This window comes from Seriola aureovittata, chromosome 16 (genome assembly GCF_021018895.1).
Source record: "Seriola aureovittata isolate HTS-2021-v1 ecotype China chromosome 16, ASM2101889v1, whole genome shotgun sequence".
In the NCBI taxonomy this organism is placed as follows: Eukaryota; Metazoa; Chordata; class Actinopteri; order Carangiformes; family Carangidae; genus Seriola; species Seriola aureovittata.
The window spans coordinates 19983895-20003361 of record NC_079379.1 but is presented as its reverse complement, the minus strand read 5'-3'; the positions used below and the strand labels follow the sequence as shown (position 1 = coordinate 20003361).

General features: G+C 40.3%; 3 protein-coding genes across 4 annotated transcripts; all 3 read left to right on the top strand.

The window, feature by feature from the left end:
* The first annotated feature begins 945 nt into the window (after positions 1-945).
* mturn (maturin, neural progenitor differentiation regulator homolog (Xenopus)) lies at positions 946-8889 on the top strand. 2 transcript variants are annotated; one of them, XM_056399252.1, is made up of 4 exons: positions 946-1096; positions 1225-1458; positions 5746-5868; positions 7258-8889. In XM_056399252.1, the coding sequence occupies exons 2-4, from the start codon at positions 1300-1302 to the stop codon at positions 7363-7365; spliced, it is 390 nt and encodes a 129-aa protein (XP_056255227.1). In that variant the 5' UTR covers positions 946-1096; positions 1225-1299; the 3' UTR covers positions 7366-8889. The 2 variants fall into 2 exon arrangements, with proteins under 2 accessions (XP_056255227.1, XP_056255226.1); XM_056399251.1 differs by having other exon boundaries at positions 970-1458.
* Positions 8890-9366: 477 nt separating this feature from the next.
* Positions 9367-15099, top strand: LOC130184201 (E3 ubiquitin-protein ligase ZNRF2-like). The gene is made up of 4 exons (XM_056400072.1): positions 9367-10150; positions 11676-11771; positions 13404-13509; positions 14180-15099. The coding sequence occupies exons 1-4, from the start codon at positions 9823-9825 to the stop codon at positions 14235-14237; spliced, it is 588 nt and encodes a 195-aa protein (XP_056256047.1). The 5' UTR covers positions 9367-9822; the 3' UTR covers positions 14238-15099.
* Positions 15100-15911: 812 nt separating this feature from the next.
* txnl4a (thioredoxin-like 4A) lies at positions 15912-18449 on the top strand. The gene is made up of 4 exons (XM_056399378.1): positions 15912-16071; positions 16314-16493; positions 17613-17716; positions 17830-18449. The coding sequence occupies exons 2-4, from the start codon at positions 16341-16343 to the stop codon at positions 17999-18001; spliced, it is 429 nt and encodes a 142-aa protein (XP_056255353.1). The 5' UTR covers positions 15912-16071; positions 16314-16340; the 3' UTR covers positions 18002-18449.
* Positions 18450-19467: the final 1018 nt, after the last annotated feature.

Sequence of the window (19467 nt, the reverse complement as noted above, 5' to 3'; positions counted from 1 at the left end):
ATCTTCCTTTGTTTCGCCAAATCACGATTTTATTTTGACGGGGACACTCCCTCAAATTCTCCGGTCCTTATGCAGCTGTGTGTTTGCAGCTTGACAAAGCTTGACGCGGGACTGAGAGTTGGTTTCCTTCGCCCTCTGGTGGTGAGGGCTCCTGGGAGCAGGCAGGGAGGGTCAGACTGGAAGCAGGATAATGGCAGCAGCCTAGATTCCTGTAAACACTGTAGAAAAGTGGTTCCCACGAAGTTAAATTTTTTTTCAGGGGTCTTCAGTAAACAAAAACAACACGATGGTTGAACTGCTCATGGTTTCCATCAGTGGATTTAGTGATGATTCACATCCTTTTGCAGGTTTTCAGAGTCAGCCTACTCTGCAGCCATAATGGAAATGAATGTACCACTAAACGTGGGCTAGAGCCTGTTACACTGGTCGTATTCATAGGATACTAGTGATTATAAGAGGATAGAATATTACTTTGAAATGATTGTTTTGTTTGATTAAAGTTTTATTAGAACATTATAACATATGTAAATCATTCAATATTCAAGACCTTGATCATTATTCGGCGTGGAAATTGAAGTTTAATAAACTCAAAATCAGATTTTGTGACCATTATCAGCAGATGTGTCTCAGCTGTGTGAAACCATGTATCAAATTATTATAAATATTACTGGGGGTTTAAAGTTCAAGCTTTTGATAGGCTACTATAAAAATAAAGTTACGTGGGAAAATGCCTTTGTGATTTGGGTGATCCTTCAATGACTCTTTTAGATAAAAAATATTAATATTTATTAGATAATGTTTTATACTGTGTCCTTGTGTAATGTTCTTGTAACAACTCGTCTGTTGTTTGATGTCGTGCCTCCTTCATGATGTCAGTAGGTAAAATGATCACTACACTCATTTCGCCTGCAGTGAGAAAGTTGGGAGTAGGCCTATACAGCGCCTCAGATATGGACGGCTGCCCGGCTCCACAGTTCGTCATCGCGTTTTTTCCAGCGTCCTCCTGCGTATGCATGTATGCGACCGACGGGCTGATTTCATAACGTGGGGAGGAAGAGAGGAATGGGGCTTTGAGAACGAATGAGCACCAGACCAGGTAGGCTCTATGCACCAACAGTGTTAGGCTATCTCTATTCCCGGGCCATGCAGACGGTGCGCTAGAGGAGATGCGGTAGTGGAGGCTGCTGATGCTGCTGTCCGATCAGCTGTTATTTGTGTCTTGAGCATCATCGCCGTGACGGCCACAGAGATCGAGATCAAGCTCCGGAGCCAGGGACACCGCAGACCAGATAACAGAGGATGGAGTTCAAGCATCTGGTGGAGGCGGCGGAGAAGTGGTGCTCCGGTAACCCGTTCGACCTCATCTTCGCCGAGGAGGACGACGAGAGACGGCTGGACTTTTACGCAGAGCCCGGCGTCTCCTTCTACGTGCTGTGTCCCGGAGGCACCGACAGTTTCGTAAGTGAGCTTCTGCAGGGCCTCTAGCGTGTGTGTGTGTGTGTGTGTGCGCGTGTGTGTGTGTGCGTCCGCGCGCGCGTATGTGTATGTGTGTGTTCTTATAGGTGTGGGTGGAGGTGGGGTTGTCCCTGCTGCTCCCGGTTTTCCAGCTGATGGACATGGGAGAAGGGAAGGGGAGGGGGTTTGGCCAGGAGGGGAGGCGATGATGTCATTTCAGTTTCAGTGCCCCCCACCCCCCACCTCCAATTCCTCTGTCGATGGTGTTTTTTCCTCCATCATAATCAAATGCGATAACCCTCAGAAACACCATCATGCTAGCCAGGTTAGAAAACCGTGAGGCCTATAACTTTCAAAATAAAAGTCTTACAGACAATTATCCTGTGTTGCATTTAGAACAAAAGCAAAAAAATAAAATAAATATATATTTCTGCAGATCAAAGAACAAAATCATTTATTATTTTCTCCTTAACTGTCATTACATTATTTTTTTTTTATTTTTAGCCATGAAAGAAAGTGCTTGCTGCCAAAAAGCTCGAACTCAGATAGGCCGCTTCTCTCCATAGTTAATCCACTGACTTATAAGATTCTAGAGGTTGATGTCCTGCAGACAGTCAATAAATATTTAACAAGGAACGCATTTTCACAGCTTTATTTTGAAGGAATTGGTGCCAGTTTTCTGCTCTGATCCAGGACAAATGATTCCAGCCAAACCCCACTTGTAATGTTTGCCTAGACACAAATAAAATCTGTAACATTTACTTTTAAATGATTTTAAATCTATTGATTTAACTGTTCAGTTATATTTTCTTTCATTTATAGTTTTAATTCAAAGTTCAGTTAATTTCATCTCCCCACATGATAATTTAAATGATGTTTATAAGTGTTCCTCACTGAAATGGTGGGAAAATCCCTTTATATTTAGCTTTCTTTGCTTAAAACAGTCACATTAAAAGCCTTTGGCAATATATCAGAATCAGCTGTAAAAACACCACACGCAATTTGTCTACAATTGTTGTTGGTTTTTAAAATTCTCTAAACTCCAAGGAACAATACTGAGAATATGAGCTCCTGCTCTCATCATCTACAGAGTGTCTTGACACAGCTCACTGGCTACATCCTATACCGGTGTGGTGCAGTGGTGGTGTTATGAGCCCTAATGCTCCTGAGGCCAGACCCCGCCCTGCTCCCTCCTCCTGCTCAGTGACAGGGGCTAACAGGGCGGGTAGCAGATGGAGATGACCCAGGAGCCAGGGCGTCTGTTCAGTCAGTAACACATTATGTCACACCACGCGTGCCAGTGTTATGTGTTTGCAGGCCTGGTTTGGACTGTCCCACAGACAGCAGAGCAGGGTTGCTAAAGCAGGGGCTTTCCATGGCTGCTGATCAATACCAGAAAATTATAAATCCATCACAGTAAGAATATTGCTCCAGGGAGACAACACAGCAAAGGATTAAATAGCACAGTCATATGCACAAAATGCAAGTATATAAATACATCATGTGGTTTGTTCTCTTCAGAGCCGGCTCTTTCTTCTTTTTGTTTCTCTTTATCTCCCTCTTAACTCTCTGTTTTCTATCCAACACACTAGCACACACACACACACACACACACACACACACGCACACACACACACACACACATATTCAAGTTCTGTCTGCTATGCACTCTCAAATTAGCTAGAATAACTCTCTGTCTCTCTGCAGGACTCTTGAGATCTGGTTACACTTACTCAATCAATACTGCTATCAGCAGGACGTCTCACATGTTGTCCCCCCCCCCCCCCCCGTCCTTCTCTGTCTCACACACACACACACACACACACACACACACACACACACACACACACACACACGCACACACGCACGCACGCACACGCACACACATTCCTTGTCAGTTTATCTTGTTTTTCCCAGATCTGTGTGCCACCCACAGCACCAGCTTGTCCACTAGAGGGCGCTGTGAGATCAGGCCCACCATGATAACAATACAGCTGCACATCACTGTGCTCAGCTCTGTAATTTCCCTCAGGGTATGTCTTAGTAGTTTTCAGTAATCCAGGTCATGTGGTCATACAGTGCTTAGCAGCTGAAAAACAACAATTGGATTTACAGTGTGGCCTTGAAAATGTTCCTCTGCTCATCTGAGTGGCTTCGCTGAAAGGTGCGGTTAGACAGTGGAGTGTGCAGCGGAGACACAACCTCATGGGAGAATCCATCCATCACTGTGATACTGGAGCAACCATCCCTGAACAGGCAGAGCAGGAGAGCGTGACACTACTCCTGTAAACACTAGTAACACTTTTACCTGAGGCTGTTTCACGCCTTTTTCACATGACTCTCGTGTGACCCTATGAAACTGAACCTTAAATTCCATTAGTTTACTCATTAACAATGACGGAATTAAGGTATTTTAATGTGAATTTAATGGAACAATTAGTGAATCATCTAATGGATTTAAAACTAACTTACAATAAAAACCCATTAAAATGGCACAAAATGCATGAAAACCATCCCTGAATCCCTGCACCTTAAAAAGGCTTTTATTTTCAGTTAATTCTAGTCTGGGTTTCATGATTTTAATTATAAGGGTTTTTAATGCATAAAAACCATTTATCACATGCAAATAATCAATTTAAAAATACCTTAAAGTGTTACAGTCCATTATTATCATTAGTTATCCCCAATGAATTTGCACCTGAGATAAAATTAAGGTCCTTTCAGGATAGAAATGGGATGCATGTAATGTCATTTTGTACATTTAATGTGTTTTCTTACCTTTCAAAACCCCTTAAACTGTCACAATCCTTTGATGTAAACATATTCAAAGCCTTATTATACTAATGATGTTTGGAAACTGAACATCATTCATTTTCACCTGAAAACACTTAAGAGCTTTATCTAATCTAATAATAATTATCAAGATGCTGGATCACACAAACGTCCACTACAACTGACACAGTGAGAGCATCTGCTTTGTTTTACACCTGCTAGTTATTTACTCTAGGTCAGTCCGCACACTTGGCCAGATATCCCTAATAACATTACCTAATACATAACCTAACATTTTGGCCTTTAGACTCCAATTAAACAACACTAAAACAAAGTGGAATTGTGCCAGCGGCCTGTCCACAGCAACAATTCCTGCAAGTGCTTTGAGGTCACCCAAAACTTGCACTAATGAAGAAGTTAATTTTAATCCCACTAGACCTTTTATGTGTGATATCAAGGATTTATCATCAATTACCACTGTTTTATTGGCCGTAAGGATGCAAATATTTTCCTGACCTTGCCTTTTGGTTTTAAACTGATCACATCTCTCAGACTATAAAGGCCTCCAGGTAAGAAAGAGTTATCTCGGCTACAGCAAAGTGTTGCCACATGTGTGTATGGACGTTCGTCTAATGAGTGTGTCTTAGAAAGCAGCTGTCTTGTCATTTAACTCTTTACAATAAGGAACACAAAGTCCTGAACAATGACTTCCTGAATAACTGTGTCATTCATGAACTACTGGTGCATTCCCAGACTCAGTAGCTTCTTGTTGGGTGGGATACTGGTGGGATACTGGTCGACTTTCCTAGACTGGACACAATAATTGTATGTAATGAGGGGAATCAGCCAATCATTGTAAGTAATGATGCATTTCTCTGAACAGGCTATTGTATTGTATCTGTGTAAAAAGGAAACCATGATTACTTTTGATTTTGGTTTATTGAGCCTCTGGCCTCTGATTGGATGATTCATGGAGAAAGTGGTTAGTATGTAGACTCAGATAGGAGTTAATCATTTGACACTGGCTCATTAACATCCTGTCTTATGTAACTTATCATTATCTACTATGTAGAACTTGATTTAAATTTATCAAAGACCTACTTGCTTCGTCTAGCACTTTGTTATTAACCCATTCGGTTCTTTTTATGTTCCTTGGTAAATATCCAGGTCTTTGTGTAACTCACTGCAAAGTGTCACCACTCTTTGTGTCATTTTCATGCCTTTTTTTGCTCCATGTCCTTGAAGAAATGTCTCTTCTACCGGTTTAATTACTTTGCTCTAGTTTTTCTGTGCAGCGTTGCCCTTATTTACTCGTTAATTCCTGTAAGTTGTCTGTCAGTCTACAGCCCACATGAGGCTACATAGATGGAGCAGGTGTGGCAGCGCTGCACCACCTGGTATAGTGTTAAACCTGTATACCCTTAACATAGTTTATGCAGCGTTTCCTTTATCACTGCTTGGAAATAATGCAATGGGTCTGATGTTTATTAATCTATGTGTGTTTCTCTGTGTGTGCAGCATGTGTGGAGTGAGAGTGAGGACTGCCTTCCATTTCTACAGGTGGCCCAGGACTACATCTCCTCCTGCGGGAAGAAGACTCTTCTGGAGGTGCTGGAGAAGGTCTTCACGTCCTTCAGGCCTGTAAGGAACCAAAAAGCAGTAAAGCTCCGGGAGTCACAGTTTACTCTTTCACTCTCTGCTTGCTGTGTCTGGCTTTATTATAATCCTGATACATTCTGTTCTCTGTGCTACAGACAAAACATCATGTCCAACTCCTCTCTCAACACTGACGTTTTCTTATTTCTTATCAGACAGCTAATGATACAAAACCGGAGCAGGATATAGACCATGATATGAATTCCTAGAATATAAGGCTTCTTCCACAACGAACAACAAATGCTTAAATGTATTCAAGTTCAAGTTCAGCTTTGTTGTCATTTCCACACATATCACTATGAAACTGAATCTTTAAATCCTATTTATCTATTAATAATGATGTGAATCCGGCTTTGTTAACAGTATCTTTATGGGCCAATTAAGGAATAAATTAAATTAGGATGTAATACATTATTGACAATATGTATTTTTTAAAGGAATGTGGTTTAAGAGGTTTGTAAAGAGCAAAACTCCCTAAAAATTAACCTGATGTCATCGTCACTTAATTCTAAGATTTTACAAAGGGCCTTTATCTCCTAGTTAGAACCGATTAAATACATGAATGATAGATAAATGTTTATCAAATATAATTAGTTTACACGTGAAAATCCCCTAATGTAAACCAAAACCCCCACCTCAAGTCAATAATTGATGGATTTGTCACCTATTTCCAGTCTAAATTAAGGAGAAAGTCATATATCCATTAAATGTTCTCTGTGTGTTGCCTTTAAGGTCTTTCCAAATGAACAGAGATTTAGCAAACAGCATGATTTAGATTAAAGGAATAGTTATATATTATATGAGCTGGGTTAATTTGCTCTCTAGCCCAATAATACCACAGTCATGTGTGTATGCTGGTTAGCACAGCTTAGCATAAAGACCGGCGACAGGGGGCAACAGTTAGCCCGGCTCTCTTCTAAGGTTACAAAAGCTGTCTACCTGAAGCTCACACATTATATCAGTGCCACAGTAACTCCCCCACGGTCGCAGCTGCTCGTCTGGCAACCTTACAGTGACGGCAAGACTCCAGGAAGTCACTTCACCCCGCCAACAAACAGTCTCACCCATTACCCTACATGGAACCACAACACGCTGCTTTTTCTAACCTCGGTTTGTGTTGATTAAACAAACGAGAAATAACATTATTTTATTATTGAGCTTTAGAAGTGCTGCAGCTTCATACTGTGCTATCAATCTCTGCGTCTGGCTCCCAGCATTCCTTCTGAGTCAGACTATTCCTTAACTGTGTTTGTTGTGTTTTTCAGGAGTAAATAAAAAATTCATCAAATTGTATCGGGGCCATTTGCACACATACACACACTTTAATGGCTAATGTCTCTAACACAACCTCCTCCCTCTCTCTCTCTCTGTTAGCTGCTGGGTATTCCAGACCTAGAAGACGACAGCTTTGAGCATTACCACACTGACATGGAGGGGGAACCGGGGCCCGACCAACAGCAGATGGGGGTCAGCCAGCAGTGATGAGCCCCAAGAAGAGGCCTGCAGCCGGGGCAGAGCTGCCTATGAGCCCAGGGGCCTCGACTCATCAGCCCAAACACTTAACAACACACTCGTATCCAAACACACACACACACACCCACACACATACACACACACACACACACACACACACATACTTAACAGTCAACTTGCTAAAAATGCACCACCATGTTCTTGAATGTCTCAGTGGCTTTGCTTCCCAAAGAGTGCACTCTGTTGCACTTTGTTGACCCCCTACTAAAAACACACTCACACTCACACTCTCACACACACACACACACACACACACACACACACAAACACACACACACTGACATTAGGGCTACGTGAGCTGTAGCCATGTACAATGCAAGAATCATAATCATTCACCATTTGGTTAGTTAAAGTTCCACAGCACAGCAATATTACATCGGCCTCAGCTGGCTTTGTTATGCAGAAATACAGTCAGATGTTACCGCAATACACACTTTCCCTGTGGCTTTGGAGATGAATGTGACAGATAACCTACTTTCTCCGCATGGCTGTTAGCACGGAGGATAGATGAGAGCGAGATGAAAGATGAATGGGTGAAAACTGACGGTTTGTGGCTGCCCGTGAGGCAACTGGAGTGACGCAAAAAGAGGCGAGGAAGGAGGTTGTTTTAGCAACGAAGAGCGGTAAAACGTTCCACTTGATGGAGGGAAAGAAGGAGGGAAGTGAGGATGTGTAGTTGTGATGTGGAAGTCAGGTGAGGCAGCTCTCAGTCTTAGCCTGTTTTAAACACACTGTTATAATAGTTGTATAGGTTACAGTCAAAAGCATTTCACACATTCGCTCCTCATGTGGAAAGTGTGCAGCTTTACAGTAGCATGGGTCATATTTTTGGAGGTGTGTCTCTTAGTGTTTCCAAGAGTTAGAAGTCACTTTATGAAGACGTTTTTAATCAGTGTTACTATCATATGACCATCACAACAAAGGCTCATGCTGCAGCTTAAGCCCTTCCTGGTTTGGGTGTCTCGTCGTCACATGACACTCTTAGTTCCTGTAGTCTTCCTGGTTGCTGGTGGTTCACAGTTTACCCTCTTGATGAGATACACTCCTGAAATTAACCCCCTTCTCTTTTTGCGTGTGTTGTTTTGAATTTATCTGCTTCTTTCGAGGTTTTCGCCTGACCATGAATTTAACGAGTGCACACCCAAACCCCAGAGTGATATCACAGGGAAGAGAAAATATTTGTCGTCAGCCTCCCTTTGCCTACCCTGTAATTTCTAATCTGACAGTGTGTTTGTTGTATGTCACATCCAGTGCACTGCGATGCTTCAGGCCCCCCCCTCTCCCCCCTCCCTCGCCTTCAACCACTCGATCCACATGCGAGACTGCATCAGATTTATCTTTATCTTTAGCCTGTTTACTTTGGCTTGTAAATGTTTTTGTCTTTTTATTGCCTCTTTGAATGTTTCTCATGCAGTGTATCTTCTGTTTGCCCTCCGATGTGTGTGAAATTGTTCAATAAACCGTGTGAACAGAGCAAGTGTTCCACAGGCGTGTGTGTGTGTTTTTTTTTCTTAATGGCCTGGAGTTAATGGCACACAAAGCGCTCAACATGGAGGGCCGGTCATATCACACCGCGGACTGGTGACCTGCCGCTGTGCCAACAGCCCCGCTGGTGTTACTGGGCTTGACGTCACTCGCCACCTGACGCGCCCACTCAAGGCTGCGTCAAGCTGAAGTCTGATGAGGTCAAGACCGGAAGCACTGATCAGGCCGTCGAAGTAAAAGCATTGATGGTAATAATTTTAGTAATAGCTAAAGAAAAGACATAAAGGTTTGCTCAGTATAGGGTACCAGATAATACCGAGCATTTATTTTATAGAAACAAAGTTGTATTCTTTATCACAGCTACTTTTCAGTCATTTTGTTTTTTTTGCACAATTAAATACTTTTACTTTGAAGGCGAATTGACCTTGTTCTGGTGGGCTTCGGGTGGTTTGACGGAGCTTCCTCGCAGAGGGAGGAGGGCAATCCCTGCTTTTATTTTTCTTTCCAGACGAACACAGTTGAGCACAAAAACAAACTTGAACCAGACGAGCTGTGGGGTCAACACTCGAGCTTATGTGTTCGTCTGAAGCGGAGGAACTGAGGACGTTTAACTGAAGAGATTTTTTTTTTATTTTTATAATTTTCCATTGTTGAAAAAAGGGAAGGGCTCTGCCAAAAAAAAAACAAAAAAAAAAAACAACCATTTGGAAATTAAGTTGTGCGTCAGTGAGTGCGCACTTTACGCACAGGGCGCAGCATGAAACTTTGAGATGTTGGATCACCTCGCCTTTATTGCTGTTCGTGCGTTAGGTTTTATTTCCTTTGTTGGTGTCAGCTCTTCAGGACTCACTGCGATCATGTGTCGTGGCTAAAAACTTTATAGCGCACTCAAAAACCCTGAGGAGGAAAACCTGAGACAGCATGGGGGCCAAACAGAGCAACCCTGTATTTGATGGTAGAACTCGGGCTTATTCCAGCTCCGATCTCCCATCTGGAAACCCCAGCGGCGGGGAAAGGATTGCGGGGTTTAGGTACACAAATGGACCCGATGGCCCCCGGATCCGGTACACGGGTGCAGGGCCAACCAGCTCCGGGCTCAGTATACCGGCCGGCGGCAGGTCAGGGTCTCACGGACTCAATCAGAGCCTCGATGGCACGGATGGTGACGATGAGGGCCAGCTGCCTCCTGAGGGCCACAGGCTGCTTATAGGGTCTTTACCGGCTCACTTGTCCCCTCACCTGCTGGGAGGTAAGACTGTAACGCATGAGTTGTAAATTCAATCCAACAGTAAACCTATAAAACATCTGGAAACGTCACATTCTTACGAGTTTCTGCTTATTACCTTTAAAGGTATTTTTAATTTCCTGATTTCTTCATTGTTCCGGAAGTACACACTGCCTGTGTATAAAGAATAGTGAGTTCAGACATACTTTACTCCAACTCTTTAGCTATTTATAGTGTTCATTGTTCTTATTACAGACTTTATTGCCCTTATGTCATTCCACTTCCATGCTTTACCTCATGTGGCAGAACTGTAATATGTCAGCTCTTTTCAGCTGTTTGTTTAGAGTCAACATGTTACTTCATGTTTGCTACCATATGTTTATGACACTGCTACAAGAAACCATAAAGAGTAAACACATGCGTTGTCAGAGCTGCTTAGTAGTTTTCCATTTGACATGTGATACCTGGCATATAGTTCTAACTGTCTGATGACTGAGCCCTTTGTTTAGCACTTCTGCACTTTTCATGGAGCCACAGGTGGCTCTGCTGCACTGAACTGCTGTTTTCAGCAGTCCGTCTTCTTCTTCTTCTTCTTCTTCTTCTCTGACTTGCAAAACGGGCTTGTTTTTCACCCCTGCTAAGAGGGAAGAGTGCATTATGTAGGTCAGCAGATAAGAGCTTCCTGCTGGTTACACATTGTCTGACACACACACACACACACACACACACACACACACACACCACACATGCACACAAACTTCCTGAATCCACAAGTCTAGCTGTTTCACAACTAGTGGGTTGTCTCCAGACCAGACCATAACATCAAACTAACATGACAGGACCATTAGACTCCTCTAACATCCATGTCACTGAAGAGCAAAAGATCTAACCCCTCCCCCTCTGATTACTGGCACAGGTCACTTCCTTGATGAGCAAGTGTAATCATTAGTAACCTCATCAATAAACTTTGCCCATCAGATACATGTGATCTTGACTGTGCAGGCCTCACCCCACCCCCTACAAACACATGACACAAACATAAGGTTCACAGCAGAGATAATGACTACCTGCAAATAGGTTGCATTTGTTATCCTTTTCTTGACCGCGGTGTTATAACGTTAAACAGCAGGTTAGCTTATCTCAGGTCAAGCAGCTCCTGGCCTGTTAATCTTTGTGCAGCTGAGAAAATGTGCAGGGCCGAGTGAATCTGTTTCGAATCATGAATTAATGAATCTAGTTTAATAAATAAAGAAATTCACAGACACAGTGCAATAAATACTGAAACGTCTCAGCTTGAGGATGTGGTCAAAGCAAAGACACCTAAAGATTGTTTGTGATTTGGTAAGCAGATTGTTACAGATTGTTTAAAGCAGACAGAGAGCTGGTAAGTGCATGCAGGTGTTAGGACCTGTGGGACTGTTAAAGACTGTTACAGATCATGCAGGCAGTCCCACGTCCCCTCTCTTGTGTACATATCAATAAAAGGTTATGAGAGAGACGCCGGCACATCTGGGTCCTCATGTTCTCGTCTTTGTGTTTTTCCTCCCAGGCTTCCACTGTCCTGTCTGCTCCAAGATTATGGCGTCGGATGAAATAGAGAAGCACCTGCTCATGTGTTTCAGCAAAACGCGCCTCACCTACAACAGTAAGAGATCAGGACTGAAAGTGCACGAGTGATTCTGAAAGTTGAAGTGTATGGTGTTTGGTTTTTAGCCACAACAACCTGTTACACCCCCAGTCCTCAGTTTTACCCGTTCACTTTTGCTTAAAATAGACACACAAAACAACATGTGAAACTGAACAATGGCTAAGGTAAATCAAGGTGCTTCAGAGGGTAGCAGTACCACAATGGTTATATCATTGAATATTATTGTGGTTTCCAACGTTTTTGTTTTGTGACCCCTTAAAATGAATAAATGTATTGTCTACTTGGAGCTCCACACCACAGGTCATACGTGTTAGTGTGGACTTGAACTGAAGGCAGTTCAAAAATCCCCAGAGTAATTTTTCATCCATAGATTTTGTGTAAAAGATATTGTTTTTTGCTTTTATTATTATAATTGATTATTACCTCTAATGCATTACTTTGCTGCATTGTAATGGTATGGTGTATGTGGACCTTTGTTTAGTAACTATAATTTACTAGCTAGGTAGTCACAAAATATGCATCATATTTTCATCAAGATCATTATAGGTTTATTAATCTTAATATGCAAGGTAACTTTTAACTCTAGCTGCCAAATAAACCTAATGGAAAAGAAGGTACAGTATTTCCCTCTGTAAACATCATGGAGTAGAAGTATAAGGTAGCACAGGAAGGAAGTAATCAAGTGTAAGTACCTCAAAACTTCACTTCCTTAATCAAAGTTTTTGCCATATTGTTCCTATAAGTGGGGATGAAAATGAATTTAAAAATGTGTTGTATTAAATGGTCTTCAGATAGATTGATAAAGTATCTTTTAAGGAACTCCTAATCCATATAAATGTGTCTGCACCAGCATGTTATACGATGCAGCATGAAAAGATCAAAGCTAACGCAGCTGCACAACTATGCAGCCTTTCATAGGCGTGAAGACTGACTGTGTGAGCACCTGTGTTGTGCACGCCCATCTATATGTGCACACACAAGAAAGGCAAACACATCTCCTCTGTAGACACTAGGTAGTGTCACTACACACACTTTCTGTTTGTTGAGACTCCCTTGCCTTGACAGTGTTGCATGTATAGAAACAACAGTAGATTGCTATTCATCTTTAATTGTTGATGCATGTGCAGACACATACACACACACAGGTTGCACACACGTACAGCAACATAAACATACAGTACATATACCATATATATATATATGTGTATATTTAGTTACTCCTTAGCCTCAGGTATTGACTGTTGGGCCTATCACAGCTGAATATGCAGATTAACATGTGACACAGAAAAGAAAAAACGTTGTTACCTGTTCTCGGTTTCATCTCGGTTTTATCTGATCAGAGATTCAGTTTTCTCTTCCTGTTTTTGAAATACACTGCTGAATTTTCATACAAAGAATAAAAAATTGAAACTGCGTTCTATGAAAACACAACCTATCCCGACAACAGACTGCAAATATACTCCACACTGTAAGAGGAAAACACCAGCTCTCATCTGTGCTCAGATATTCTGGTACCAAAGGTTAAACAGATGGTTATGCAGCACTCAGTGCTTGAACTGAACATTTGATACAAGGTTTGGTGTGCGAGACAGCCCTTTGCTCAGTTTGTCTCTGTATTGTCTTTCTCAGAGGACATCCTGTCCAGACACTCTGGGGAATGTGCCATCTGTTTAGAAGAGCTGGAGCAGGGAGACACGATTGCCAGACTGCCCTGCCTCTGTATCTACCATAAGGGGTAACTAACACACACTAAAAACACAAATAAATAGATTTTAGCTTGAAATAGTTGAGAAAATGGATAAAATACACTAGATGTGGTTCATCAAACTCTGGGCAAGAAAGCAAATAAGCTTATATCCAAAATGTCAAACTATTCCTTTAATTTTCTTTACAGACCATAACTAGAACAAGTGATACCATAATGCATTGCATTGCAATTTATTTGAAATTATTCCCTGTTTCTGTCCCTCCTGCACATGGCCAAAGATAAAAGGTGTTAATGCAAAACATTTCCAATCTTTTTGTAGAAATCCTAAAAATCTAAAAACAGGTGACACCCATCTTAGACAGTAATGAGAAAAAACAAGTGATACAATATATGTTTGTTTATAATGATTACAATAACCAACAAATATCTCTCTGTCCTGTCTGTATAATGTGTGACAGGAGTCTCAACTTGAATAAAAGTAAAAAAAAAAAAAAAAAATTTAACCATTTCTATAAAGGATTAGTTTGTCATTTTGGGAAGTAGAGTAAATATGAAAGTAGCACCATCTTTAGATAGTGTATCTAAATCAGTAAAGAGAAATTTTACTGCGATATCTAAATGTAAATCCAGCCCAGTTTTTATCTTCCTTTGACCACAAGAGACAAACGTCCCTGTTGTCCTCCTCTTCCTGTTTCAGGTGTATAGACGAGTGGTTCGAGGTGAATCGCTCGTGTCCGGAGCATCCTGCCGACTAGGAGCTGCAAGAGTACAGTTTCAATCAACTGTACATCACGGCAGTCGACTGCGTGCCCCGATCTCATCCCAACACTGTCTGTTCCAGCCGAGCATCAGTGCTCCTCAGGGATTGTAAGACATTATTGTGTGCAGGATTTTTCATATTGCCTCATGGAACTGCGATGGACTTTGGATATGTTTCTCTAGACGTCGTGGATTGCTCAAAGAACCACTGGTGGAGTCATTTTGTCTCCTGAAAATATGTGAATGTTTCTTATGCCACCTGCTGGACTAAAGAGGTTTCATGCAACATGGGATGTGAATTGAACTGTTTTGCTGAACAGGGTGTGGTTGTATAGCAGAGGACCTGTATAACCAACATGGTGGAAGAGTCTCTTTTCAGCAGAGATTTAGACTGATGCCTGTTCAAAGACTTGTTCGGAAAGCTGAAGGCTGATGTTGTGCAATGTGAAACAGCCATACAGAATTAAAAAAATGCCAATATCAGCTTTAAGGGATGATTACAGTGTTGATGGTAGTCAGGAAATAGATGTGAATTTTTTTTGCAAAATTGGCTTTCATTATCGTTTGTTAAACAATCATCTGTCCTAGACCAAATAGTCTAACATGAAATAGTTGGACATTGTTAATCATTTGGCCATTCAGAACCACAGTGATGTGATTGTGTAGTTATAAAGTTAGAAATTAAGGATAGGTTGAGACATATCTAATGATGATTCATACTCTCTCTAAGGAGTGCCATAATATGCTGCTATGTCATAGACTGGAAAGTTTTCCTATAACCTTTGGACCGTTGTTCATTGTACTGTGTATTTGTACTGTAATGAATTGCACAACAATAAATGTTTTGTCTTATGTCTCTTTCCTGTGTAAGAAGTATTCTTTATACTTCTATATATCTATATACTAATTAAAATAGGTCATCTTCCAATTTAAAATTCAGTGGGAGTGTTTGACCCATGCATTGTTTCTGTCTGATATGGATAGATGAGAGAAAGATGAGAGGAAGGAGGGAATTCAAGCAACAAATTTATTTTAAATATATATATTTTTGGCATATACTGTGGATGAATAATTTATACATAAAGTCTGCACTTTGGCTTGGAAATCATTATAACTTGCCAAAAATAACACAAAAGTCTAAAGGCATCATCACCTTTCAGTATTACAATCCAAAAACAAAACGATTCCTGATTTTCTATCAGCCAAGAGAAGGCAGTGAAGATAAGTCTCCCCAGGACTGGGCATGCAGGGACATGGATGAAGTGGATTGAGTGTTCTTTCTGTTTGTTGCAAAAGGAGCAGTCTGAGGAAATGACCTCTTTCAACTTACTCAAGGATTTGCGAAGATAATTGCTCTGTATTTCTTTGACTATAGGGTAATTTTCTAATTGCAAATAAGAAAGACCCGAGGAGAGGATAGCATTAGAAAGACAACTATTATCTGAAAATAGCTGAGATGAAGTGAGTTCTCTTCATTGAGGAGACAAAGTTATATATATTTAGTTTTTAGTTAAATTATAAATAACTATGACCATTCTATGAAGGCCATTGTACTGACTGGAGAAATGTTGGAACGTAAAAAATTCTATAAAGTATATTTTGACTGTTGACATAAAAACAACAAAAACGTATACCAGAGACAGAATCTTTGCATGTACGCATGTGACGTAAACACATCGCGTCCGCCGTCGCGCGTTGGTGACGGCGTGCGTACGACAACGTACCACTGACGAAAAGGATACAAAACAACAGCCACCGGGGTTTCACTGGTTAACAAGCTACAAATAGCATTTATTTCGCCATATAACACACGTTCGTTTGTATTTCGAGGTAAGCTAAGTGTCCCCGTGTGACTTCTTGTTAATTACCATCTAGTAAAGTTTATTCTTTCCCCTTCCAGACGTTTCCTTGGCTAGCTAACGCTAATTGTTACTCGCTAATATCAGCAGGCTAACTGCACATCCCTGCTCACACTACGAGCTGAAATCCTGGTTTTGCTGGGATTTAATCAGACGTTTCTCTCATCGCATCTCAACTTATGTGACGCTAAAGCTAAATGTTTTGGTTTTCAGCTTGGGGAACGACAGCTTAGGGTCAAGATGTCGTATATGCTACCGCATCTTCATAATGGCTGGCAGGTCGACCAAGCCATCCTGTCTGAGGAAGACCGAGTCCTCGTGATCCGCTTCGGACACGACTGGGACCCCACATGCATGAAAATGGACGAAGTCCTGTACAGTATCGCTGAAAAGGTTTGGATACAATCTGTCTCATAAACCATGTGTATTGGAACATTAGCATTAGCTCTCCCCCAGCGTCTAAACCGTATTAACTTGCCCAATAGCATCACCTGCTGTAACACATGAATAATAACCATAGAAGAACATTGTGTTTGTAAATACGAGGCTTTCTGTCTGCTTGTCTGTAGGGGATAACATTAACCAGAGCGTTACCAGAGTGCATTGCCACTCCTCCAACTAACAGCTTAGAGGCATATATATTATAGAATATCAGCAAGGACAGAAAATAACTCATATAGTGACCACAAGTTGTAGTAATCAAAAAATCTACTTTATGTTCAAAAGGCTCACACACAATACTAAATTTCACGTACTTGCACTATTAAATGAACTACTATCATTGATTGTCCTTTATTAGCATAGGTGAATGTTGCCACATTGACTAATTGTTGTCAGTTGCATTAAATGTTAGATTATTAGTTTTTGTATTATTAATTTATTACACCTGCAGATAATTTTGATGACACTCCAAAGCAACTGTTGTGATATTAATAAACTTAGAATTGCTTCTCTGTAAAGTTCACATGATCATCACAGTTTATGATTTGACTTGACAATCGCATTGGCAGCTAAATGATAGAAGATTCATCATTATTTTCATCAAAGTGTTCACTGCTATGGCATATTATTGCTGATTTTACAACTATAACAATAATTTCTAGACCAATATTAAGGCTGTTAAAAAGCTCACTTGCAATATTTTCTTAAATATATAACCTATGTTCTTGTGTAAGCACATTTAAGCTTACCTGGTTGTTTTAAAACCACGACACTGTGAAGGTGAGAAATTGCAGGTAATGAAAAGACAGAGGAGGCAGTATCTCAGCATCAGTTAAAGGCTAAAATGTAACTTTTCAATGTTGGTGATCAAGTTGCCAGTTACAGTGTCATGTAATGAATGAACTGACAAACCAGGGACTGTAATTTGTAAGAATCCACAGAGCAGCCTTTTGTTTACCCCAGCAGCAGACCCCTCCTAGTCGTGAGGTTGTGCCTGTTGCACTGAACTTACTTTGCTGTTTATAAAGTTAACCATTATAATTTTGTACTTGTCTACGTGTCTTCTGATAGGTAAAGAATTTTGCTGTTATTTACCTGGTGGACATAACAGAAGTGCCTGACTTCAACAAGATGTACGAGTTGTACGACCCCTGCACCGTCATGTTCTTTTTCAGGTAAAGACAAGCATCACAGCATCAGTCCATAGATTATTAAAGTCAGTATTATTTAAGTTAACCAGTTACTATAATGTTATTGCCCTTCTCATATTGTTATTGGTTTTCCTCAGGAACAAACACATCATGATTGATTTGGGCACTGGTAACAACAACAAGATCAACTGGACAATGGAGGACAAGCAGGAGATGATAGACATTATTGAAACAGTGTACAGAGGAGCAAGAAAAGGACGAGGTCTAGTGGTGTCTCCTAAGGATTACTCCACAAAATACAGATATTGATTTTTATTTTTTTCCCAACTTTTTTTGAGATGTTTTTTTTTTCCTGATATTTTGTGACAATACAGAGACGACGAGTTACAGAAGTCAAAGAAGATCTTTTACAACATTTTTGTTTTCACCAGCAAAACAAGACAATATTCTTATAAATGGTCATGATTGTGTGACATTGTGCCATTTGCGTTTTTTTGTGTACCATTAGTACCAGTTTATTCAATTTCGCCAACATTGAGTTGCTTTCTTTTTCTCTTTAAACAAGTGCAGATACATTACACAAGTCTTCATTTTTAATGTTCTAATAAACATGGATATTTACATAAAGAAATGTTTGTTTTAGACCTTCTCAATTGTTCCAAACGGGTTTTTGTAATGTTATGATGATATATATTGTTTGACGATAGAAAAATGTTACGCTTTATATTATGCTCTAAATGAACTTTATTGCATTGCAATACTACTCTCTATGGTAATATTTTTAGCTTTTTGGATGCTTTGTGTTCTTCCAAATGGCAAGAAATTTGCATGAAGACAAGACAAACAAATGTGACACAGAACGGGGTTATTCTGAAAAGTAGGACTCCAACAAGCCAAGACAAAATTAAGAGCTTGTACCTAAAAGAGGGGCTACTTCTGTTGCATGGACATGGTTTGGTTATGGAAAGTCGGACACGGATCAGAAAACCATACTTTCCAAATTATACCACAGAGCCCACAACAGGCTCAAACACCACTAAACTCAGTTACCACCTACACAAGAACCATATCAAAACAGAACAGACAGTCTACAGATGAGGGCCACAACAGTTTATTAAAATATAAGATCTGAATTTACATTCAGAAATACCTATATGCAAATATAATATTTGTACCTGTTGAATTTCCATATATGAAATATATAGACATGAAGTAAAATCATATATGTATGTACAACATAGCCTATATATGTAAAAATTACATATGAAAGCTGTTTGAAATTGGAACAATATCATTGACATATGTCTTGATAAAAGAAATACATATTTTAACACATTGGTTAATGTTACAGGTTTATATGATAGACATAAGTCTATCATATATACAGGTGCATATATGGTTAAATACATCATATACAGGCATAGAATTTTAAGTTTTAAGTTGCGTTTTACTATGAATATTTCATATATGTTATGAACTTATATCTAAGAGTTGCGACTTGACCTAATGTGCATGTCTTTGGCTTGCGGGAGGAAAACCCAAAGAAAGCCCATGCAGGCAACGGGAAAACATGCAGGCTTAAAAAGGTCATAGCATAATAAGACATAAAAATGACATAGTGAGGAATAAAAAGGTAGTATAGTAAGGAATGAAAAGTCATAGTATAATAAGGCATAAAAAGGTCATGGTGTATTAAGACAGAAAAACGTCAGGATAGGAATAAAAAGTTACAGTATAGTAAAGCTTAAAAGTCATAGTATGGTAAGGCATAAAAA